This window comes from Medicago truncatula, chromosome 1, assembly GCF_003473485.1.
Source record: "Medicago truncatula cultivar Jemalong A17 chromosome 1, MtrunA17r5.0-ANR, whole genome shotgun sequence".
Classification (NCBI taxonomy): Eukaryota; Viridiplantae; Streptophyta; class Magnoliopsida; order Fabales; family Fabaceae; genus Medicago; species Medicago truncatula.
Window position 1 is genome coordinate 56,444,131 of NC_053042.1, and position 26,611 is coordinate 56,470,741.

Consider the following 26,611-nt stretch of genomic DNA (forward strand, 5'->3'; position numbering starts at 1 on the left):
CTCTCTCTCTCTCTCTCTCTCTCTCTCTCTCTCTCTCTCTCATCTTATCTCGTCTAGTCTTACCACTCATTCAACACAATATTCTCATCCCCACTACGCTAACTTGATTCTCGTGTTGTTCGATAGAATTTTCCTTCCAACTAAGACTCTTCTCCATTTCAACCATCCAACTTGAGTAAGATGACTTACATCTACTTCTATTTCTCCGTCACTTTGTACTATAGGTCCAAAATATTCAAACCGTGCAACTTAAGCATGATATGATCTCCAACTTTCATCTTCGATGTAGAACTACTTTGTATTTTGCATGTATCAAATTAATCTTGTGTCTTCCATCATGTGATAACTTGAGGAAGTTATTAAAAAAATAGCAACCTTGGACTTAACCTCATTTTTTTTATCGTTTGATGTTTCATAAGTGTGCCATAATAATGCTGTTTTGAAGTTTGATGTGACAAACTGGTCGTTGAGAAATATCACACATGTTCATTCCCTATTATTAAAATAGAGAGTTAGGTTTCGTGGTTATTTTCATTACCTATATATGTGAGTCACAACTTCATATAAATGCCAAATTTGTACTCTTGCAACTTTAATTTTGATGGAAGTGAAAGAAATCACCACAACTCTAATGATTTCCAATAGCAAACTTAGCATAGGGATATAACAATTGTGCATACAATAGGCACCGCGACCAACTATATGAAAAAACATTATGGGGGATAAGAACTTTATGGTATATTTTCACACTGATGGGTTTGCGTTTCTGTTTCCAATCTGATATAATAGGGTGTTAACAAGATTAATGAGTCTAGAAGAATTATATACCCGGATTCAAACATAATGATTTATTTGATATCAAGTTTCGTCCCTAATCCTTATTTATTAATTTTGTTAGGTTTGAAGCAATTTAACCTAATTTTTTCCCGCTCATTTGCTTTATTAGGTTTACAATTATTTAACTTAACAAATTCAATCTAAAAAAAATGCATCGCACCAATTTCATTCCTATCCTCTTGCCTTTTTTTTTTAAGGAAATATTTTCTACACTTATTTGTTGTTGCACGTTTGTTCTAGAAACTATGAACATATCTTATTTATTAATTTTGTTAGGTCTGCAACAATTTAACCTAACAAATTCCATCTAAAATGCAGCGCATCAATTTAACCTAACAAATTTCATTTAAAATGCAGCAATCCCTAATATTTCTCAATTATATATTGCATTTTATTATTCGTATGTCAATCCCTTTACAATAAACCCGAACAGAACACGGGTAAAAAATCTAATAAATTTTTAATAGCAATATCAGTTCTCCATAATATTGGAGTAGTCCTTCTTTAAAAAAAAAAAAAAAAAAATGAATACTTTTAGTCCTCAAAATAGTCCACATATACTTTTAGCTCGTAATTTATGCACTAAGAAGATGGGAAAAATATATATTTTCACACACTAAATAAACTGATGCATGACAATACTTGTAAATTTTGTTTCTATAGTAGGTAGAGGTGAAGTGCTCAATAATTTGGGCTATTAAACTCATCCATTATCATTCTTTCTAAACCTAATTGATCATAAGTTTTTATCCCAAATGGTTGGTGGGAATGACCTCAAATATCTTTTCGGCGTCCCACTTTGTTGTGCCATTAACAAAAATAAAGACTTAATATATCATTTGGTCCCTTAACTTATTTTTCGTTTTTATTTTGGTCCTCTAACTATAAAGTGTCTCAAATTGATCCCTTATGTCTTCTGTCATTTATTGTTTTGGTCCTCTCCATTAGTTTTTTAACTTCTAGTATTTTTAATATGATTATAACCGTTTGATTGTTAGGTCCATAGTATATTATAGTGAACCACCCATATCTGATTTTTTTCCCTTCTCTTCTTTTCCTTCCCTATTCTTCCTCTTGATCTTCATCATCTTCAACATTATTCATATAACAAAACAAAAATGCTATCATTTATGAAATCATCTCTCCAGATCCTCTATTTTCAACAAAAACAAACAATAATTTCTTCATCATCAACAACAATAGCAACCTTTTTAACAACAATAAACACCCAATTTCAATTTCAACAATAATTCCATCAACATCAACAATGTTTTCTTCAACAGGAGCAACAACAACAACAACCTCAACATCAAAATTTTCATCAATCCCTTGCTTCTAATTTTCATCTTCATCAATCTCAAATAAAAACTCAAAATTAAATGTTGATAAAACCCAGAAATCAAAACCCTACCATACACGCAACTTACAAAGGCTAAATTGAGAAATTGGTAATAGCATAGATAACATATGGAATTCCAGGGAGATAACCCAAAAGGTTCAGCTTATCTTCTCCCTCCTTCTTTCCCACACCCCTCACTTTTCTTCTCCCTCTTCTCACTTACGGTTTTACTGCCTCCAAGTAAAGGTTCAGCTGAACTGGAAGAGGCTAGACTGAAGGGAAGTTTTTAGTTTAGCTAGCCTCAACAACCTTCTTCTCAAAGGAATTTGTCGCAATAAAATTGGCCTCTCGTGAAGCATCTCTTCACTCACAGAAATGGCAGCAATTATGATAATAACAATAATCAAAATAACACATTAAAAAAAAGACCCAAACCCTAGATTCCCAAAGTGTATTGAATTGAATCCTCCAACCAAACAAAAACCCCTAAAAACAAACACTGAATTTGAAAAAGACTAGTTTATTACATGATATTGAAGAAAATATCAAATACAAGATAAAAGGGTTTCGAAATTAGAAGCAAAGAGGTTGTTTAACGAAGAGAATTAGCGAGTCCGACGGGATTGATTGGCGAAACAATAAGGTGTAAAGGGATTCAAGTCAGGACCGAAAACGCGAAGGTTGTGAACAACGAAGATTTGTAAGATTTCTTTTTTATGAATGATTATGGTTCTGGTGGTAATTTTTTTAGGAATGATTATGTTGATGAAGATGAAGAAGAATATGGGAGAAGAAGATGAAGAAAGGTGAGAAAAATATTAGGTGTCAGTGGTTTACAGTAAAATACAATAGATCCTTTGTGATCCAACAATTCTCTTTTAAAGAAAAAATCAAAAGGTTAAAATTTAAAAATGTAATTAGGTCTATGGTGTACCACCTTTAAACATGGTTCACCTTAAACATTTGATGTTAAAAACTAACGGAGAGGACCATAACAGTAAACGACATAAAACCTAAGGGACCAATTTGAGACACTTTATAGTTAGGGGACCAAAGTGAAAATGAAAAATAAGCTAAGGGACCAAATGATGTATTAAGCCAAAAACAAACTACGAAATTGAATAAGAAAAAAAAAACAAACTACCAAACCTATTACCCCAAGAGTAGAGACACATATATCAGAAGGAGATCCCACTCAAAGGCAACCAAACATAGCCCATCCCCAACAGACTACTGGTCCCAACAGATATTTGGTTCTACCACTAACTCATAATAGGGGCAAGAATGCTCATAGTGTCTCTCAAAAAATCATTATCAAGAGGTAAATTTAATTTTATCACCAATTGCTCTACAATCATTGTCCTATCATAGAACAACAAATCATTATGAGGAGGTCAATTAGACCACACAAGTGAATGTCAAAAGATCAACAAGAAGCCACACTTAGCTTTCTCTCGCCCAAGAAACACACAATACCCCTAAAAAATACATAACAACTGCTTCGAGAGAACTAACTCCCAACCTAACTACCTAAAAATATTATACCAAAGCCTAGATGCAACTGCACAAGTCACGCACAAGTTATTAGCAAACTGCGCCTCCAACCCACACAAGGCACACAAAGTAGCCGCATGGTCATGCAACACTCTATGGCTCAAAAGATTTACTCTAGTTGGAATCCTACCAAGGAGGAGTTATCAAGAAAACACTTGCACCTTTGAAGGAGTTAAACTCTTCCAAATCATGGGCAAAGTGTTAAACAACTTGAACACAATACTCCCCGATCCAAAGTAGGTCTCATAAAGGTAACCATAAGCATAACAAACCGAAAAAAAAAACCCATATGAATTAAGCTTCCAAGACCTCAAAATCCAAAATTTCATCGTTTAGATTAATTTTTTTCTTTTTTTTAATTTATAATATCTTAGAAAAATTCAAAAAATTTTGCATTAGTTTTATTTGATTTTTAGGATTTTTTTTGTGGTATTTTTATATTTTATTTGACAAATTTTCATCATTTTTTATTTTGTTTTTTTGTTGTTTTTAAAAGCAATATTCGCAACTGGTTAAATGGAATAGATTCTGATTGTTGTTTATATATAAACATATTTCAAATTATATTCAAACACATTTGTACTTTGTTATGATTAGAAATCTGAAACCTCATAAATATTTTTGTAAAAAAAAATATAGGCATGTAAGAAATGCATAATTTTGTATGATGGAACCCATATGAAAATATGGGCCAATGATCCGACCCATTTTGACTAAATTGAAAAGGGTAATAAAATAAGACTATTACTTTTTCCACCCTATGACCTTCTCCCGCACCCTGTAAAATTTTTAAAAATGTCCTTGTGCATCAGACTCTCTCATATCAAAATTCGAATTCATGTTTACTATTTCGAATTTTATAATCCGGACAATTCTTATGTATAATCAGCCATCAGACTCTTTCACATTTCAGCAGTTTTGAGTTTTGCTTTTAAAAACAACAAAAAAAAAATGCTAAAAACCTGACAAATAAATTCATAAAAATAGCACTAAATAAAAATCAAATAAAACTAATGCAAATTTTTTCGGATTTTTCTGAGAATATGAAAAAATTAAAAAAAAAAATGAAAAATAGGTCTAAACGATGAAATTTTGAATTTTGAGAGGTGGAGTCTTGTAAGAAGTCCCTTCTATGAGAGTCATGGTCCTTGAATTTTTTCTGATTTTCTGGGGAAGTTTCGGAGCAATCCGATCAAGTAGTCCGAAAACCCAATTTTTGACTAAGAACAAGTAACAATGACCCAAAACAGAAGGATGAGAGTTAGGAAGATTAATGTTGTTCCTAAAATGACTATCCATGTTACAAACATGTTTAGCATTTGTGCTGATACAGTTCAGATTATTTAATCCGAATTGTTTTACCTTGAAAAAAGGTGTTGAAAATATCATGTAGCGCGCCCTATTTTTTGAAGTTTTCAGATTACAAAATTCGGAAAAATCCGTTACTCATTTTTTCACACTTTAACAAAAGAAAATATCATTCTAGATTATATAATCCGGAATGCTCCGAGGGTAATTTTGAAAAAAAAAAATTGAACGCGCGAGGAAAGACGTAGGGTTAGAAAAGTAATAGTCATAAAATAATGGGGACAAGAGGGATTATAAAAAAAATGGAGTATATAAAGTGTCGTAGTATCCCCCTATAGTTTCGTCTCTTGTCAAGCTGCTGCTGCTGCGGCGCATCCTTCTGTGCAGACTCTGTCAGTCAGTGAGTGACTGAAAATGAATCCTCTTCCCGACAATCCAAACCAACAAAATGCTGACAAATCCAATCCCTCTTCCCCACTCTCCACTGCCACCTGCCTAACACGCCCTGAGGTGCTGACGCGTCGTCTTAACAACTTCCGTCGTCTGTCCAACATCTACAAAGATGAGTACTGGCACCTCATGGCCGAACTAAGGAACGCTCACAGTGAGTATGTAGCCATTGGCCTTAATCCTTTCCAGGATGAGGTGGAGGAGCCTCAGCCTCAGCCTGAACCTGCTGTATGTGCCTTCGAAGGCTGCCAAACCAGGCCAATGCCTTTAACCCCATTTTGCTTTGCTCACATTCTCTCTGATCCGAGACAGGTGCTGTATAAGCCTTGCGAGTTCGTCATCGCCAGGTATATTTCTTTCTTTCTTTTATATTATTATTATTTTTATGCGCTTCTTTAAATTTCATTAAACTAAATCTGCTCGTTAATCATAACATAACAGTTAATAATGAAAACATTCATATCATCATTATATTTGATTGGATGCACTGTTTATTATTACTACACTGAATATTGGATCCACCGTTTATTTCCTATTTATGTTGGTCATTATATATATATGAAAATCTTATGGATCCATAGCATACTTTTTTGCTTCATTTTTTCGCATCAACAATTGTGCAATACTTGTTTACGCAATTAGCTTTTATAATCATTGGCTGTTTCTGATGGAAATGTTTGAAAGATTTGTGTTTATTTTGCTTATTTTACTAATGACATGGACCCCGTCCGTAGAGTAGACCCTAAAGTGTCTTTTATAATCATCGGCATGCTGATTTGCACATCAAAATAAGCTGGTTACATATTTTGTTTGTGTCTGATGCCTAAAGGCATGTGTGTTAGCCTTTACTTGCTTTTGCATTATTTTCTTTAGGTTTATGCATCACTTACTGTGTTTCACATCTAGAAAGAATACTGATTTTTCTTATACCATTGCTTGTAACATAACACGCTCTTTTGTTTGCAGTGCACAGGCTGGACATGCTGGTTCTGTAACATGCAGGAAACCGATATTGAGTACCAGGGTTCCAGCGTACTGCGATGTCCACATGCAATTGGGTCAGATGCATCTCACTAGGGCCTTGCAGGGGGCGGGTCTGAACATTTTCTCCGCAAGCCAAGTTCAACCTCAACTCCATCACTTAATTGCTGAATTTGTTCGTCAAATTCAGGCAAAAAGAAGAAAGGTACGGACGGAAGAGAAATGTAAGAGTGTGGTTAAGAAGGAAGATGGTACAGCTGAGGGCTGAGGAAGGGAGATACAGACATAAACAATAATACTTGTTTTGATTTTAGAAAATAAATTGAAATGATTGAATAAAAACTGGCTGGGTTTAATAAAATTGGTGAATTCACCAATTTTCATATTATGAGTTTGGTTTACTTTTGTGGTAATGTGAAGTGCATTGGCTTGCTTTATGTTGAGATTCAGTAATTTGAATTGCACAATTTATCTATCTGTCTATCATTTTCAGCGGCTTACAATTACACAATGGAATGTGTACTATAGTAACTAGCTTAATAAAAAGAACCAGTTTCGTAGTACAAATGAGAAATAATCTATCTGTCCTCTAGATTTTAAAAGCGATTCAAACAAAAAACATCCACAAGCCGGATCCAAAACTTCAAAATGTTAGCAATCAACAATATTCCATGAACTTGAACTTTGTGCAATCCAAAGTAATCATCAATCAATCCTACTCACTCAATAGGAACAATTTGTTTGATTTGAGGAAAAGATATTTTCAACCTCTGACTGACTGACGGAGGATTCCAGTTGGGTCTGGAGTATATATTAATTGACACAAGTTAGCATTCAAATTCACACACACACACACACAAACTCATAGGATTAGATTAATTTGTTTTGGAAGAAAAAATATATAGGCGCAGCAGTTAGGTTAGGTTAGTTACCTCGGCAAATAGAAATGGAATAGAAGCTTGGGTAGCTCTGAATCTGATCACCACTGTATAATAATGAACAATCAAAGCCATGAATAATGTTTGGATTTGGAATTCATTGCGGCCAAATCTCAAATAAATCATAAAAGTTTATTAGATGAATTAATAATAATAATAATAATAATAATATGAACATGGAATTTAATTGATGCTAGGGTACGAAGCTAGGTAGGTAGCTTAATTCAAATTACCTACCTACCTGAAGGTAAACAACAGAACAACACCCTTTTATGTTCTGTATGTCTCTCCGACTCCCAATGCATCAATATCGATAGTTAGCTAGCTGCATAGTTTAACAGTACACGCAACAGCCTGTGCCCAATATTTCAATCTTGCTTTAACATCTTCAGGATGATCACCTGGACTTGAGATCTTCCAATCAGGAGAACAAGTACTGTTTGACATTGAATAACACAACTCAAGTGCTGGGAGTGTGTTACATAGTTCAGGTATCTCATCATAACTGAACCCAAAACCAAGATCTAAACATCCCTTCAACTCATCAAGATCCTCATCTGTTAGGCTTTTCGTCCTACAAATATCTTCATCAACATACCCTTCCAACAACACTACTCCTTTCTTATTGTTATTCTTCATCTTCCCACTTCCACTTCTTCCAACACCTTCCATTTTTCTTCTCTTCTCTTTTCTCCTCTCTCCAGCTCCACCGCTATTTATTATTTATGCATCGATCTCATGTCTATCTACCATGCCATGTATGTATGTTTATGTGGTTCGTTAGTTTTATGCTGTCTTTTTCTCATCAATCAATGACAATAATTTTGTCTTGTCTTTTTTTTTTTTTTGAATAAAATAATAATTTTATTTTATGTGGTCTGAATGCATTACTCATCACTGACAGACAGCTGTAAATTGATTTCTGTCACTGTCCTTCTTTTGTTTTTACTAGATCTTATATGGATTTCGATTACTAAAATTATTGTAAATTCCATTCTATATCTTTTATGCAACACTATACTATACGTATACAACTTCGATTTCAATTATTTCAAAGATACTACTTTATAAAATATGATATGCTCTATTATAAAAGTATATATTGAATTCATTTATTTTAGATTTTTTTTTTATCTAAAGTGATCGTTAATGATAGGTCAAGTTTCAACAACGTTCCGTCAAATTGAATGTTAAAGGATGATACTTGCAAATGCTCCTTTAACTCAATAAGAAAGGAAAGAGTAATAGGTTTTTGGTGCCTTAAAATGCCTGAATGATGGTGTGTTTATGAGCACTAAAGAGTAGTTGTTGGAGAATGATGGAGGAATTGTTACATACAACGTCTATTAGTGTCTAGATCCGGTGGTTGTTGGAAGGTATTGCTAGTCGTTGAGACGTTACAAGTTTAAGATGATTCGAGGTTGGATAAATGGTTATGATGAATTGAATTTTTATGAAATGGATCTTGAAATAACTTGGACTTTGAACCTCTCCTAAATATTTTTTATTTGCATTGTTTTATTTATTACAATTATCCGGTAGTTGTATTTTTTATAAATGTAATTTAAAAAAGAATTTCATAACTATGCATTTTACAACATAAATAATTTTGTGCAAAAATTTAGTTATATCTCATTACAATAATTATATTTTCTGATATACAACATATGGTATTGTACAATTATATTCTGTACAAGTTTGGCGGGTTCTATGTTTTTATTTCAACTTATAAATTTTTGTATTTCAATAATTATTTTTTTGGGATATACTCCCTCCGTTTCTTTTTAAATGTCATTTTTGAAGAAATTTTTTGTTCCTATTTGACTGTCACTTTCAAAGTTCAATGCAATATTAAATGATGTTATATCAATATTATCCTTAGTTATTTATTGTGGAGAGAAATATATGAAATAAGATATTAAATGAATAAGATTATTATAGTAAAAGTATAGTTTATTGCATCAAAAATAGTATCAATTGTTGATTGTCTTGATTCGTGTAAAATGTCAAAATATAACGATTAAAAATGAACGGAATAATAATTATTTAGTACTCCCTCCGTCCCGCAATAAATGACCTGTTTGAAAATGTGCAATTTTTACCTAACTTATTTTGACCATATTTTTCTACTAATATACAAAGATAAATAATATCATATAAGATGTCGTTAGATTCGTCTCGATGAGTATTTTCAAAATATCAAATTTTCATAATTTTTTCCAATATATTATTCAAGATATTTAAACTCAAAATTACGCATTGGTATGTGTAATTGGGTCAACTAGGTCACTTATTAAGGGACGGAGTATGTATCAACCATAAAAATTAGACAGCTGGACACTAGTGGTGGAATTGGTCACAGATTAAAGAAGGGAAATGCTAACCGATATCCGCGGGGCATTGGTTAAAGATATGAAAAAGGAAATTATATAATAGTTAATGTATTGAAATTGTATACTAAATTTACAATAAAGTTAAAAACAATTTTTTTTTATGGTAATAATTCCTTTTTATGGTATGTTTAACCGGTGTCCGAAACTTAAAGAAAAGGACAAATATGGATTGGTGGGTGGAGTAGAAGTAAGTGGGTCCCATAAATTCTGTAGTCAGTAGTGCATGCATGTTCGGGGTTTGTTAAGTTGCCATCAATGCAATCCAATCCAAGCAATGCGAATCTGATGCAAAATAAAAACGAGGAAAATTATTGAAACAGAATACAAACCTGTCCACTATTAAATTAAAAAACTTAGTTGCGTTCTTGGTGTAATTGCATAATATATAGATATTGGATTTGAACATTAGACATCTTATTTATTCAATTTTAAAGGAGGAATTAATAAGTTTAGAAGCTTTCGTTCAGCTGACAAATGCTGAAATTGCAAGATCAGACATCATGATCTGGGTTCGAACTCATTCTTATAAAAAAATATAGACTTAAATGCATTTTTGGTTCCTCAACTATTTATTTGGTATCGCTTTGGTCCCTTAACTAAAAAAAAGATTGTTTGAGTACTTTATCTTTATTCCGTTACCTATTTTGGTCCATTCTGTTAAAAAAATTGAAAAAATCGTTAGGGTTTATATTATTCCTTCTCCTTCGGTCATCTTTTTCATGATCTTCATCATCAACAACACACACCAACCCAAAAAAAAAAAATCATCATCATCTTCATCAAATCTATAAACATAATCAATTTCATAACTCAATCAATAACCAATTTTTCCATTAAAAAAACATCCCTTTCAATCAAAACAACACAATTTCTCAATCTTCCTAAACCAAATCAACCAAAATCTTTATATCTAATCACTACAATTTTTTTTAAAATCCAAAACTACTCTCCACCACCACCTGCGCACTACTCACCTTTGCTTCATTTCCTGCTAATATCTCCTCCCTAATTCTTCCCACACCCCCAACCAACTACTCACTCTTCTAACAAACTCCTCCCTATAGGACTCTCCGCTACTGTCGTTGTTGTTGTCGTTGGCAGAAGCAACAAATCAAGCTCAATTTTCATGTTCCTCTTCTTCTTTCCTCTTCTTCTTTTGGCTCGTAGGAGCAGTCTCATTCGATGAGTCTCTCACCACCGACGAGTTCTAGTCCCCGAAGAACACAAAACAAAAATCACCACAAGCCTCACCAAGTCACAACCAGAGAGAGATTTTGATGAAGATGTATACATCCTTCTAACTCCACTCGACCTCTCTCCCTCTATCAATTCCTCTTTACTCGACCCCAGCCAAATCTAAGAAATTGCAGTAATGGGTCAAGTAGTAGAAGGAGAAAGAAGAAAGGTTATTTGCGGAGATCTATGGATCTTAAGATTGAACAGTTGAAAGCTTAAATTATACGATTGGATGAGTAGTATAAGGTGAGGATATTAATTCATTGATATCTTTAGAAAATTGTTGTTATGTCTAGTTGTTGTGGTGTTGGATTTGGATTTGTTGTGGGCGAGTTGACTCAGTGAGTTGGTTGATATCTTTAGAGAAGCACAGCGGTTGTTGTTATGTCTAGTTGTTGTGGTTTTGGATTTGGATTTAGAAAAAAAAATTTGTTTGGTAAATTAAAGTGCTTTTTTTTAGTGAACAAATTGGTTGTTGATTGAGTTATGAAATTGATTTTGTTTATAGATTTGATGATAATGAATTTTTATTTTTTTTGGGTTGGTGTGTTGTTGATGATGAAAATCATGAAGAAGATGATGGAAGGAGAAGGAAGAAGATGAATAATATAATTCCTAACGGTTTTTTTTTTTTTTTTTAACGGAAGGGACAAAAACAAGTAACTGAGATAAAGATAAAGTACTCAAACAATTTTCTTTTTTTAGTTAAGGGATCAAAGCGATATCAAATAAATAGTTAAGGGATCAAAAGCGCATTTAAGCCAAAAATATATTAATAAAGTTCTACAAATTAAATTTAATAATTGATTTATATTCAATATAATATTTACTCCAAACAAATACGAACTATATATTAATATTTCTCAATTGAAGAAAAATTAATTGAATCATATCATTGATTGATATTTTAATTTACATTTTATGAGCATCAGAGTTTTTTTTTTTTTTTTTTTTTTGTGAACTAGATATTTTTGCGCACAAATATAGATATTTAATCACTGAGGTAGATAAAATTTTAAGATTGAGACATTTGATTTTGTCAAGTAACATAATGCTTAAAAATTCACCTTTTAAGATGAAACCAACAATAATCTTTTTTTTCCTTTCTCTCCTGTGAGCTGTTACTAAAACTTTAGTTTTTTTCTCTTTCATCCATCAAAGAGGGATGATTTAGGATTTTTGATCCAAAATCACCTCTCTAACTCGTTTTTCTTTTTCCCTTTTATTGAAATAAGTTCACATCTATTTTGTTTTTTATTTTGTGATTTTGTCGTCTTCGTACGACATTGGTTTGTTCGTCGTCTTTGTGCGACGTTGTTTGTTTTCAATATTGATTATAGGGTTAATTAAGTTTTTAGTCCCTATAAATATTCACAGTTTTGTTTTTAGTCCTTATAAAATAAAATCACACTTTTTAGTCCCTGTGACATTTTCCTTAAGCATTTTAGGGACTAAAAATGCTGATGGAAAAATTTTATAGGGACTAAAAATGCTTATGAAAAATTTTATAAGGACTAAAAATATTGATGGAAAATTTTATAAGGACTAAAAAGTGTGATTTTATTTTGTGGGGACTAAAAACAAAATTCTGAATATTTATAGGGACTAAAAACTTAATTAACCCTTGATTATATCATATGAGTATGGGACTAAGGCCCCGTTTGGATAAACAGCTTATATAGATGCTTATAATATTAGTGCTTATAACATTAGAGCTTATATCATAAGCTCTTATACTTGATAAGTTATTTATGTTTGGATATGTACACTAAAAAGTACTTACATAAATTGAAGTGTTTGGATGTGACATTACATAAGCAATTATCGAAATTTTAAATATTTTTAACTTAACAAAAAAATCCAAGAATTGAACCACAATTATCAAGATTTTTTTTGATAAAATTAATCAAGGCGTAAAAAAACAATATTATAACATATTAAATATAATTATATATATATATAGTATAATCAATTTGTCCTTAAAAAAATATCAATATTCATATATGACAAAATTAACATTAGAGGTGTAAATAAACATATCATATATATTGATATTAGTGTGCAGTTTGTTACCCAAAAAAGACAAGTTAAATTTGTTTTTTTATTCAGTTTCATTTTGTTACGTAACAAAAAAAAAAAAAAAATCTTAGTTACGTTTGTTACTTTAGTAAGATAAGTATATAGCAATTTTGTTACTGATGCACCGCCAAAGATAACTAACATTATAATTAAAACATTCCTTCAAAAAAAATTATAATTAAAATATATGTTTTGAAAAAGTGGATCCAGAGAGAATCGAAGGAGGTTACATAAATTCATAAGCTCCTTGTTAAGCCAGATGGTAAGCTGAAAATTTAGGCTTATTAAAATATGGCATAAGTAGCTTATGAAACTATGATAAGCTATTTTTATTTATTTACCCAAACACCTTTAAAAATGCTTATGGGAGTAGATAAGCCCACATAAGCTCAAAATAAGCCAATCCAAACGGGGCCTAAACAGGAGAGAGTAGCATAGCATTACATACGAAACCTATGGTATTTGTTTGACTGGCTATATATGACATGTAGGTCTCTTTGATCTTTCACGAACAAGAAGGAATGCACGATACATCGGATAAGGGTTCCATATGATGCGGAACATATACATGAAAATTAATGATATCTCTGTAGTTCATTTGTGCTTGACTATTTTCAATTTTTATAGTGAAATACAACTATTGAGCTGTTCTCAGCTGAAGGATGAAATTTTAAAATTAAAGGATTGGACTATTTAGTATATATGCAAGTGGGTGGTGAGATTGATCCCCGTATCAGTGGCGGAGATAGGAATTTAATCGAGTTTGGACAAAATTTTGATCGTAAATTCACATGCGACATAATATATAAATAGTCATAAATCGAAATAAAATTAAAGAGGCTCGTCATTTTGTTGATAAAAGTACAATTTAAAATAAGAGAGATGAAACATAACTTGTCAATAGTGTGCTAGATAAAATTAGGAGGTAAATACCCTTTCCGAGACCTCTTTGCGAATGTTCGAATAATATCAACATCATCAAATGACTTGAATATCTCCCGTTCGATGTAACATATCATCAAGTCATTGAACCACACATCGTTGATCATGTTGGTAATAATTCTTTCTCACAGGCTTATAAGATTATTTTACTTTCAACTTTTGTTAATGTTGATAATAGCTTTGGTGCACCCGCTATTGTTGAAGATCCACAAATTAGAAGTTAAAATCTGATTAATTATGCCATGTTGTAGAAGTGATTGTAAGTTTTTTTTTTATGTATAAAGTGATTGTAAGTTTCTTTCAGTATGAAGTGATTGTTACCATAAATTAAATGAGCAATGGAGTATATATATATTGATTTATGTGAGTATTGAGTATTTTTGTGAGTATTGGTTTGGGTGAATAGTATAATAGTTCATAGTTAGAGAGAATTATTCTAGTTAAATCACTTAAACAATTTATTCTAAAAATTGATTATAGTAATCGATTTCAAATTCCAATGATATTAATTATAATATTTTATTATATTGATTGAATTAATTTTAGTGGTAATTTTATGAATTATTCATCTTTAGAATTTATAGTAGAATATAAAATATATATATATATAAAAACAATGATAAGTTTTAGTGACAGTTAAGCCGTAGGTAGAGGTCCATAATGCATTTTAAAATGGTCTCTTTAGAATTACCTACGTTTTTTCCGTAGGTAAATGTGGAAAACATGTAGTGACAGTCAATTGGCAATGACAGACAGATTTAGCTACAGAAATTTGCCCTATAGTGACGGATTCTGGCTATCACTATAAGTCAAATTTCTTGCAAATTTCTTGTAGCGATACAAAGAAAGTATCGGTTGAGCCCGAGCGTATGCCCAAGCTAGCTGGGCCCTAAAAATGCCCCTGCCTCGTATAATCATATTAGTCGATTCTTGAATTGGTTCATCATAATGACAAACCCTTCACAAACCAAAACCTTAAACCTAGAACTTTATGTTAGACCTAAGTTCTAAAGACAAGTTTCTCTTTAGCCTATCACATCTCCTTTCGGTCTCAGAGAGTGTGTTCCTCTAGCAATCAAGCCATTTTGCTGGTTTGATTGCTATTAGAATCCTTGAAGTTCAAAACTTTATATGTCTCAAGGTTTGCAAAGACTCTTTTGCTGCCTTCGCAATCCTTGTCTATATTCACTTGTTTCAATATTAAAACTTCATCTTTCGATCTTTCGCTTAATATTTGTGACAAATCAATAACAACTATTAAACTTAATCTTTCGATCCTTCGATTAATACTTGTTATTGATTGTAAGAACGGTGAAATAGATTAGAAATTAGGGTTACATAAAGTTAGGGGTTAAAACTTGGTTTGATTAGGATTATGTCATTAGACTTATCCAACAATCCCAAGACAAGAAGAGTCTACTACTCACTCATGTTCATCGTAGACATGGAGAAGAAGAAGAAAAGCATAAAGTAAATAACAAAGAAATAAAGAAAGAACCTTTATTAAGAAAAGACAATTGTCACTTATTGAATTCCAAGAACAAAAGATGAATGTTTATGATAGCTAGCTACTCTATTTATAGTCTTATGTCGACTTAAAACCTAAGCAACTATTCACTAGAATGTTCCACAAGAAACCACGAGCTTTTCGGTCAAAATAGGTAGATTGTCTCCGAAGCAAAAGCAGCAAAAGAGAACCCTGAAGCTTGGCACGGCCAGTGGGAGCACGGGCCGTGCCACCTCTCTGACTTGGGGAGTGACATATTTTTGTCCCATATTTTGTATTTTCATCCCGAATCAGCTCCTAATCCTCCTCTTTCTTTTGCTCCAAGACTCAATCTATCAAACATTCGCTTCTGAAATATAATAATATGCAATTGAAGTAAAATAGTTATAAAAGGAAATAATATTTAAATAAAATAAATTTAAATCTAAATAAGAAGAAATCAAATATTATATTAAAATAACTAATTATTGATTCATCATTTATTCATGTATATTAATAAAAAAATATGATCAAAGTAAGTTAGGTTAAAATTACACTAAATAGATCATCTGTTATGAAACGAAGAAGTACGTTATAAGAAAATGCGTGGTCGTTAAATTCTTGATGTTATTGTATTTGTAGTAAGGATTAAGCTAATGGTGGTTGTTCCGATAGTAGTAAATTAAGGCAATGCAATGATTGGAGTAAAGCACAAAGTTAGCTGGCCTAGTAGCTGATTATTTGTGCAATGATTATTTGCGCTGGCTCCTAAGATTTGTTTAAGGATTTTTTTTTTCTTTTTCGATAATAATATACGATGATGATTTTGATGATATTTTAGTTCATCAAATAGATTGAGTCATCGGTTTTCATCGATTTTTAACGAATCACGTTGATTATGTTCGATTTAACTGTATGGTCGATCCAACAAACAGACTGAATCGGTAGTATCTCTGATTCACGGTTCGATCGGTCCGAGTCAGTTTTTAAAACTATGGATTAGAGAGAGACTTTATCAAAGAAACTCTATTTTTTTTTAGGACCGCCTATTTATTATCACATAGATTTTTTAACTATTAATTTGAATGCCAGTAATTTTGACTCTTTTCTTCCTTTTTGAAAGAGACTCTTTTCTTCCTTAAAAACAACAATTAGACCATTTATCTCCCTACATTTTTCCGTTGGCTTTGGAAAGATCAGGCATAAAATTCAAGAACTTGTGGATAATAATAATTCATAATTGGATTTCATTTAAATTTGGTTGGCCAATTAGTCCTCATATTCCTCGTATATCTTTTTCTAACGATTTAATTTTGGTTGCAGAAGCTAATCCGTGTGATCAAGCTATGCTAATGTATAAATGGTCAAAAAATTCAATGTCTTCTATTCCAAGAACATGACATCACCAAACCATTCTATAATATTAGCCAAGTTCATTGAATAGATCAAACCAAACACTTAAGCTTTTTATCAAAGAGCTATTATGAACCATCAAAGGAAATTCAAAATCAATTTTTCTTCATCTCATGATAAAATCAATTTTTTTTATTAGCCAAAGGAAAAACTGATAAAATTTAATCAATTTTTATTTTTAAATTTAAATAAAAAAAAATGCGCTCTGAGATTAAATTTATAGTAAAATATGAACAAAAAAATTGGTAATTATTTTGAATACCCTTTGATATTACGGTCTAGATAATTTTTTTTTTTTTATTGAAATGGAAAAACAATTTAAAATATATTTCCATAATGTAATTTAAATAAGAAAACATAAACTAGAAAATAAAATTCTTCAATTACTCCCCAACTGGATTTAAACCTTGAACAAGTGAAACAAACCTTGTATCATTGTTCCCGCAACAAGGGGACCTTCATAGCCATGTTTTGCTTTGGAGGTCTAAAATCCTTTAGAAAAAAATGTAATTGTTTTGGAGGCTTGAAGAAAGAATTTAATCTGGCCTTGAAATTTACTTTAGCAGTTTAGCTCAATCTTCTTTATTAGGGTCTTGTTAACAGGTGCCCCGGGTACTTTTAAGCATTCCAAAAGGAGAAATTATTCTACAAAAAAAGTCAAATATTTCAATTTCCAATGCATTTATTACATAATTTTTCAAAAAAAAGTTACCTCTTAAATGTTTTAAAGAGTGCTCGAGAGTGCTCGGAGGCACTCGTTAACATCTTCCATTTAATATTTCTTGTTATGTGATGCAAACTTCCACTGTTCCTCTTTGACTGTGTGATGAGGCATACAAGATTTGCGCAAATTTCATCTAGGGATCCACAGCTGAGCAAAGAAGTGCCATCTAATATCATCATCGAAGCAAATTTATATGCCTAAAACTGAAGATGAGCTAGGGTTCAGAAATCTAAGGATGCTAAGCAAAGCATATATCATGTAGCTTGCTTGGAGTTTGATTGTCAAGCCTTCTAAATTTTGTGCTAATGTGGTGGCTGCGTCTGAAATCTTGGGAAGCTCCTCCAGTAGGTTATCTAGAGGTGAACATTGATGCTGGTTGCGGTCACGACCGTAAGGTATTTTGGAGCCTAGTGATTAGAGATCATAATGCTAATGTGGTGGCTGCGGTGTCCAAGAATTCTGTTCTGGTAGTTGCTGAAGTTTTGGGCTTTAGGTGGGGTCTCCAAGTGGCAGCGGAGCGAAACCTTTCAAAAGTCATCTTTGAGCTGGACGCGCAGGTGGTGCTAAACTGTTTCCATGGGCTTTATGCTTTAGCTAGCATAACTCCTTTTATTAGGGACTGTCAAGATTTGTACGCCAATATGGCTGATGTTTCTGTTGTTTTTATTAATCGTTGTTGTAATGAGGTTGCACATGAGATTTGCTAAGGCTGCCAAAACATTGGGGTCGTGTACTTGGGAGGGAAATTCTTAGAACCCCCTAGTTTGGTCCTTCTTTTCATCTGTTTTGCTTTCTTAACGAATGAAGTTGAAATTCAAAAAAAAAAAAAAAATATGTGGAATACAAAATCACCCTTAAGTTGTTCTAAGGAGTAATTGTTCTGATATACTTGGAGAGTAGTTGTAAATTGATGGGATGATGTTAATAAAAATGTTACTTGGAGATTGAAGAATGAAGTAAATCTAGCTTCTTGAGAGATAGATGGTTTCCTAACAATAATTCTATTGAAGATCTAAAATATAATATCATCGTTATTTTTTTTGGGGAATATCATCGTTTTGTTGAAATTCAACTACCCTATTTCTTTTCATGTCAACAATGCTGATTTGAATAAGGACAAAGTTTGACTCATTGGGTTTTAGCTGACATATGTGAAAACTGAAAAGTTAGCTATAATGAACTCTTCTTCCTACCTCCCATCCTTTTATTGTAAATTTACTTCCTTTCAATTTTCAATGCAATATTTAATTATCTTGTTCTAGTAAGACATTTAAATCCATATTAATTTTATCATTCTCAATTCAAAATCTACCGCTTTACATTTATGATAATTATGAACAGTACTTGACAATAACTCTTAAAACCTTGTAAAAAAATGAAAGCCAATAAATGTTTATGTTCATCATGAAAGCCAATAAATGTGTCGATTACCTCCTCATTATAGTGTTGTAATTATGTTCTTTGAAATACATCATGGACCAATAAATTGTGTCATTAAAAATATACTACCTCCGTTCCTTTATAACTGTCACTTTTACAGAAATTTTTTGTTTCTAATTAAGTGTCACTTTCAAAGTTCAATGTAACATTAAATGATGTTCTTCCTATAATGCCCTTAGTAATTTATTGCAGAGAGAGAAATATATGAAATATGATATTAAATAATTAAGGATATTATAATTAAAACATAAGTTATTGTATAAAAAGTAGTGAAATACATTTAGTGTCTTGGTTTGTGTATAAAGTCAAAATGTGACAATTAAAAAAGAACGGAGGGAGTAAAAAGTTGAATTAAATGAAAGGTGGTTTAGGGATTGTTGTTGACAAGGTAGTTTAAAGATATTGTCATTAAATATGAGGCTTAATTGATCTGCCGATCCCTTAACTTATTTCTTTTATTTAATTTGGTTTCATAAGTCTTAACTTTCTCAAAAACGTCCATTAACTTATCTATTTTATTCAATTTAGTCCAATTTTGATAATTTTAATCTCTTAAAAAATGAGACCGTTGAATTACAGAGGTCTATCAGATTTTATAGTGTATCACCAACACCTAATTTATTTACTTTCTTCTTCTTCTTCCCTCATCTTCATCTACCTTCATTCTTCATCAATATTCATCAATAAAACCCAGGGAAAAAATTTTAAACCTACTATTTAATCACTACACCACCATCATTGACATCTTCATCTATCATCATCAACACCCTCCAATCACTCCACCATAACCATCCCAAAATCAAACCCAAAAACATCATCATCGATCTTCAACGTTGTTGTTCCTTTTCACTTTGAACAACATTGCTCTTTGTTTCAATTCCAACCCGTTAACATAATCATAAAACTCATCAAGAAAAACATCATTTTTTTCATCTTCAAACGTTAATTCTCAGCTGGGTTGTAAAAAAATCCAACTTTGATTCTTAAAGGTGTGATTTTTATCTTGCTTTTTGGTTAAAGATTGAAACTTTATTGAAGTTTAACGTGTTTTTTTCATCTGGGTTGTGTTTTTTTGTTGTTGTTGTAGGTGTTGAACTTGTTGAAGTGGAGTTTATTTGATTTTGTGTTTGTGTTTATCTAATGGTAAGTGATAATTACCAGAAGATGATATCTGATGTAGCTGTTCGATCGATGGTGAAAGGTCTGTTTTTTCTGGACAGGGTGGTGTGTTTAATGGGAAGGAGGATGGTGCTGAATGAGGGTGGAGATGGTGTTGAAAGGAAGAAAAGAGAAAAAAGTTAGGTGTTGGAATTGAATCTGGGTTTTTTATTTTAGGGTTAATTAAGTTATTGATCCCTGTAAATATCTGCAGTTTTGATTTTAGTCCCTATAAAAATAAATCATACTCTTTAGTGCCTACAAAATTTTCCGTTAGTGTTTTTAGTCCCTGTTAAATTAAAATTTGTTTAATTATGCTTAAAATTTTAAATTTTTTAATGATTTTTTACATGCTTGTTTAAAACATTATAAAAGGTTCCGCCACAATAAATTAGCTCAAAATGTTATTTTTAGATCCAAATTTTCGTTAGTTTTATCTTGAATTTTTGCGTTTTAAAAAAATTATATTTAATTCATTACATGTTAAAAAATTCTAATTTTTTATAAAAGAGATTATTATAATGTTCTTAACATGTCTGTTAAAAATCACTTAAAAATATAAAAGTTTAAGTATAATTAAACAAATTTCAATTTAACAGAGATCAACACATACTTTTTGTCCTTGTAAAATTAAAATTTGTTTAATTGTGCTTAAACTTTTAAATTTGTAACATATTTTTTCACATACTTACTTAGAATATTATACAAAGTTCCTCCGCAAAAAAGTAACTTAAAATTTTATTATTAGGTCCAAATTTTCATTAATATAATCTTGAAAATTTGGCTTTTAGAAAAATTTATATTTAATTCATTACATGTTAAAAATATAATTTTTTTTACAAAAGAGGTTCTTACGATGTTATGAACATGTATGTAAAAAATCTTTCAAAAATTTAGAAGTTTAAGCATAATTAAACAAATTTTAATTTAACAGAGACTAAAAACACTAACAGAAAATTTTGTAGGGGCTAAAAAGTGTGATTTATTTTTATAGGGACTAAAAACAAAACTGCAGATATTTATATTTACTAAAAACTTAATTAAACCTTTATTTTATTTTATGAAGATGAAGATGATGGAAGAAGGAGAAAGTAAATAATTTTTTACATGTTAAAAAACTAAATTTTTTTACAAAAGAGTGTCTTACGATGTTATGAACATGTATGTAAAAAATCTTTCAAAAATTTAGAAGTTTAAGCATAATTAAATAAATTTTAATTTAACAGGGACTAAAAACACTAACAGAAAATTTTGTAGGGACTAAAAAGTGTGATTTATTTTTATAGGAACTAAAAACAAAACTGCAGATATTTATATTTACTAAAAACTTAATTAAACCTTTATTTTATTTTATGAAGATGATTGAAGGATGAATGAAGATGAAGATGATGGAAGAAGGAGAAAGTAAATAAATTAGGTGTTGGTGATACACTATAAAATCTGATAGACCTCCGCAATCCAACGGTCTCTTTTTTCAGGGGATTAAAATTATCAAAATTGGACCAAATTGAATAAAAGAAATAAGTTAAGGAACCGGCATATCAATTAAGCCTTAAATATGATATCTTTTTTAAATTTGGTTAATATGCCAAATACTTCTTTTTGGTTTTAAGTTAGGTTTTTTTTTTTTTTTTTTTTTGAAAAAGGTTTTTAAGTTAGATGTTAATTTTAAATTGAATAATTTTGTAGACACTAAAAATAATTTTTTTATAGATAGAAGAATTCATAAAAACCATTGAAAACTTACACACATAAGTAGATGAGTTGGGGTTCGAACTCAGATCACGACATTTAACTAGCAATTTTGGTATTTTGTGATAAAAAAATGTGATTTTTACATAAAGAGGAATTATAAAACTTGTTAATTTTACAGAGAAAAAAAACATATTTTATCCTTTTTTTTTTTTTTTGCTATTATTGTTACTATTATTATTATATTATGAACAAAACTTATGTGCATTTTCTTGAATGCTTTTGGAACGATTCTTAATTAAAAAATACATTTTGTTAATTAACGAGCGTTGAAAAAAAATTATCAATTTTGAAAAAAAAAATCGTTTGTCAGTTTAGTTAAGAATCATAAAAAAAATCACGTTAAAAAATACATGGTTTTTTCCATATATTTTAGGAGTGTAACACCAAATTTGTGGCTTTTCTAAAAAACAAAAGATCTTGCTAACTAATGTCCATAGATAATGACTAAGGTATCTATAAATAAAAATTTTGTCTTGTAAATATAAATTTTAACTTTTGATCAAGTAATAATAATTACATCACTTTCATAAAATATTAGTTATTTTCATTGTTTAACCAATACTTGTGACACTCTTTAGCATTCACCAAGAAAGAAATTTGTGACAGGCCAGAAATGCTTAATGTTACAGTGGTGATAGATAAACCACCCCATGTGGCATGCCATTCTTGTACACCCCATATTGTAGGGGCAATTTTGTCCATTCACAAAAAAGAAGGGTTAATTTTGTCCAACAAATTCAGCAACTCTCACACTCTTTCTTCTTCAGACCTCGCTTTCATCTCCCTCACCGGAACCACCACCGGCAACCTTCGTCCGCCGCCTTCAATCTCAAAACTCACCACCACCGTCGCCGTCATCACCCTTAAAATTCACAGGCACCACCGTCGTCGCCAGATCTAACAACCTCCGTTCGACTTCAACCTCGTATGTCCACCACCGTCGTTACCCACAACCACCGTCGACTTAGATCTCACAACCACCGTCCCTAGATCTCACAACCACCGTCGACTTCCTCACCCACAAATCTCACCACCACCATTTTCGTCGATCTAACAACCACCACCACGGATCTGACACCAGGGATGGCTGGAGAAGAAAGGGAGAGTCTAACGGCGGCGACGAGGCGGAGGAAAGGAATGGACGGAGAAGAAAAATAGTTGGAGATGTGAGAGTTTTTTTTTTTTTTTTTTGTACAGTGAGAGAGAGAGATATGGGAACGAGGATTTGAGGCGAGAGGGTTAGAATTTTTTATAATTTAAATGCCACATATGCAAGTGGTACAAAAGTGTGTACAAGAAAAAGATGTCTACCCATCATTTTCCTTAATGTTAACATGCATACGATGGTGAATGTGGAAGTGCATTATTGGTGATAATCAATAGGACAAGAGCCGGCCAACAACCCACGTGGCCTGTCCCAATCACTCAATAATACACACACTTTTGCTTGTTTTGTACACCAAACCCAAAGGAAGATCGAGTTGGTCTCTTTATTTTTTTTCTTTCTTTTCTTCAATTAATCTAATGATTAAAAATTTATCGAAGTTCAAACCTTAATCTTGATATATAATATGCGATATTTCTATCAATCGAACGAGTTATTGATAATGTAAAGAATTTAACTTGAATGAAAATGGATCGACTTGTTGAGATTTTTAATAAACAAATGGATCGGTTAAAATTAACCGCATTTTTTTATTTTAACTTAGTAGTCATGTCATTTGCATATTCCACGAATACTAACTATCTCGCTATACAATTCAAAAAAAAAAATTATCGCACTATAAAACATTTCGTTAATTTTTTAATGATCCTCTCAAAAAAAAATATTAATGATGGATGATAAATTATATCAATATTTTTTTTAAGGAAATGTATTATAACATTTCGTTATAAGAAGAGTATTAATACAGGGCGCTGCATTGAAATAAGTAGTGAAACTAGTTCACAATGTGGTTATCCCTACTAAAGTATGAGCGATATCATTTATTTGTCTCTTATTAAACTCAACTCAATAGTTTGTAAATTGTGAGGCAAAAGTATTTTTGCAAGTTGTTATAACATGACCAAATTCCATAGCATTGACCTGGTTCATGTGAACAATGTTTGTGTTAGTTTTTGAATCAAGCATGAAATCAACGTCATCAAATTGCATATCGTTAACCCATTGAAAAATATGTAAGCAAGTTTAGCGCTTCACCCTCGTCCACGGTGCACAAAAGAGTAAAACACATATTTTTAGCCAAAACAAAAGTACCTTCCTATCTCGTAAGAATATACCAATTCATGTATTGTTTAACTTACTGGAAAAAGAATGTAAGCAAGCTTAGTGCTTCACCCACATCCACAGTGCACAAAGAAGTAAAACACATAATTTTAGCCAAAACAAAAGCACTTTCCTCATCTTGTAAGAACATACCGATTCATGTTTTGTTTAACTCACTGGAAAAAGAGGAAATGTATTGCATTTGCATCGACCATGTTATGGACGTTGCTGACAAACTTGAGCTAAATCGATTGTTGTCAAGCAGTGGCGGATCTCCTTGGAGACCTGCAGATGCCACTGCACCCCCCAACTTCTCTATAAATATGATATTAGTCATAGCATGACCCATGAGAAATGGCTGATGTAGTGGTTAGACAGCCCCCTAAATGTCTTGAGGGCGTGTGTTTGAATCTCCCACACCCTCCTTTTTATATTTCAACTGTATTTTTTAATGTTTTATATTCAAAAAAATCACTCATGGCAAGACTTGAACCAGCGCCCTCCAAGTAACATTCAAACTAACAAACCACCACACCACATCATAATCCTGGATAGTGTTTGAAACTGTTTATTATATATTCTATCGATATTTGGCACCCCCACCAAAATTACTCAAGATCCGCCATTGGTCAAGTGAAGGTTTTGACCTACTGACCCATAAGTGGAAGGCTGCTCTGTAACCGTTGTTGTGTGTTGCGAATTTCGAATCAAGTTGGATCATTCTAGCGTCCTATCCTCCATCAAATGATATGCTCTCTCTACTACTTGCGTAGAATTATGTCAGGTCTTACCTAGTGGTGGAGCCACACTAGGGCTCAGGTGGACCCCAAGCAAAAAATAATATTTTTTTATAGGAAAAATACGAAAAAAAGTTATTTACTTTTAAATAAAATTACCATGTGGTCAACCCTTTTCTCCATTTCAAAACGCCTTATTATCACACTTTCAAATCACTCGAAATGTATAGATAATATTTTAAATTTTTAAGGTGTGTAATTTTTTTTTTTATGGTCAACTTTATGCTTATTAAAACATGAATTGTGTGTGAGTGTGTGTAATTTAATTTAGTGGTCCGCCCAATTTTTTTTTCTTCTAACTCTGCCACTGATATTGCCATGATTCGATGTTGCGGTGTTTCTAAATGCTCGAAAAAAAGCCGCCATACAATGTGCAATTTCCGACATGAGTTGATCGTAACAGCAAAAAGATGGTTTAAGATGCCATATTAGTTTCGATAGCAGCCTTATTAATAAAATTATATTGGTATTATTTAAAGGGAAATGTTAAAGAGTGCTCCGGGGCACTCGTTAACGAGACCTTTATTTAAAATGTCTTGCTAACAAGTGTTTCAAGGATATTGTTATTGGAATTCAAAAAAAAAAAAAAAATCTAGAAAATATAAGTCAAACATATGTAAACGTCATAACTACACAATTGTTAATGTTAAAATTACTACTTTTAGATGCTTAACAATGTTTTAAGGACACTTGTTAGATTTTTCTTATTTAAAGGGAAATGATGTTTTTAAAGCAAGATTAGAAGTGAAATTATATTGGTGTGATACCTTTTTTTTTTTTTTTTCTCAAGTAGTTCAGTGGCTAGAATTCACCTTTTTTTAAGTGAATAAGTGAGATGTCCGGGATTCAAACCCCAACCCATGCATACAACAATACATGTCCATGCCAACAAAGCTAAACTCACGGAAACATCGGTGTGATACATTAACAATCCGACAATATTGATATTCCCTTAAAAAAAACAATATTGATATTCAAATGGACCACCAACATCATCTTCAAAAGTAATATCATAATGGGAAAACAAAAATAAATGTGGAAGTTTAAATATGGGCTCAAACACCTTTTTGGTATGCAACTAAAATCAAAATATAATGTAACTAAAAAAAACCTGTTTGGTCTTTATCTTTATTTTATGATTTATATTGGTCTTTTATTTAAAAAAAAATGCAGATAAGTAATTTAAGTTGTTTAATTGATAACACATTAGTCATTCTCATATATCAAAGGCTAACAACTAAGTGACATGAAGTTAACATCTCATTCTTTGCACTTTATTGATTTTCCTATAAATCAAAATCAAAATGAAGAATCATTGAAACTTATGTATTCCTAAATTTTTCACCCCAAATTAAAGATTGTAAGCAATCTTCTTTTTCAGTTGAGCAAACATGTCAAATTCAAGAGGTTTCTCATCAGCTTATTTTTTGAAATCGATTAAATATGATGCTGAGAGTGGATCCAACATAAATTCACATGAAAAACTATGAATTCGCATGAAAAGGACGGTGATAC

The 26,611-nt window shown here is 31.6% G+C and overlaps 2 protein-coding genes and 1 long non-coding RNA gene across 3 annotated transcripts; 1 reads left to right on the forward strand and 2 right to left on the reverse strand.

Annotated features, from left to right (window-relative positions):
* Positions 1–5,369: 5,369 nt before the first annotated feature.
* On the forward strand, positions 5,370–6,906 carry LOC11425450 (uncharacterized). Its single transcript, XM_003592788.4, has 2 exons — positions 5,370–5,835; positions 6,455–6,906. The coding sequence occupies exons 1-2, from the start codon at positions 5,453–5,455 to the stop codon at positions 6,735–6,737; spliced, it is 666 nt and encodes a 221-aa protein (XP_003592836.1). The 5' UTR covers positions 5,370–5,452; the 3' UTR covers positions 6,738–6,906.
* A 22-nt stretch (positions 6,907–6,928) lies between these two features.
* Positions 6,929–7,692, reverse strand: LOC120577953 (uncharacterized). The gene is made up of 2 exons (XR_005643927.1): positions 7,402–7,692; positions 6,929–7,270 (listed from the first exon to the last, which is right to left on the reverse strand). It is a non-coding gene; the product is annotated as an uncharacterized lncRNA (long non-coding RNA).
* Positions 7,693–7,728: 36 nt separating this feature from the next.
* LOC11421945 (uncharacterized) lies at positions 7,729–8,079 on the reverse strand. The gene has a single exon (XM_003592789.4). The coding sequence runs from the start codon at positions 8,077–8,079 to the stop codon at positions 7,729–7,731; it is 351 nt and encodes a 116-aa protein (XP_003592837.1).
* Positions 8,080–26,611: the final 18,532 nt, after the last annotated feature.

Bases quoted from the DNA above. Each gene is read 5' to 3' on its own strand.
- LOC11425450 (XM_003592788.4), top strand. From the start codon at position 5,453: ATGAATCCTCTTCCCGACAATCCAAACCAACAAAATGCTGACAAATCC. The intron at 5,836-6,454 runs GTATATTTCTTT...TTTTGTTTGCAG, and splicing joins TGCGAGTTCGTCATCGCCAG to TGCACAGGCTGGACATGCTG.
- LOC11421945 (XM_003592789.4), bottom strand. From the start codon at position 8,079: ATGGAAGGTGTTGGAAGAAGTGGAAGTGGGAAGATGAAGAATAACAAT.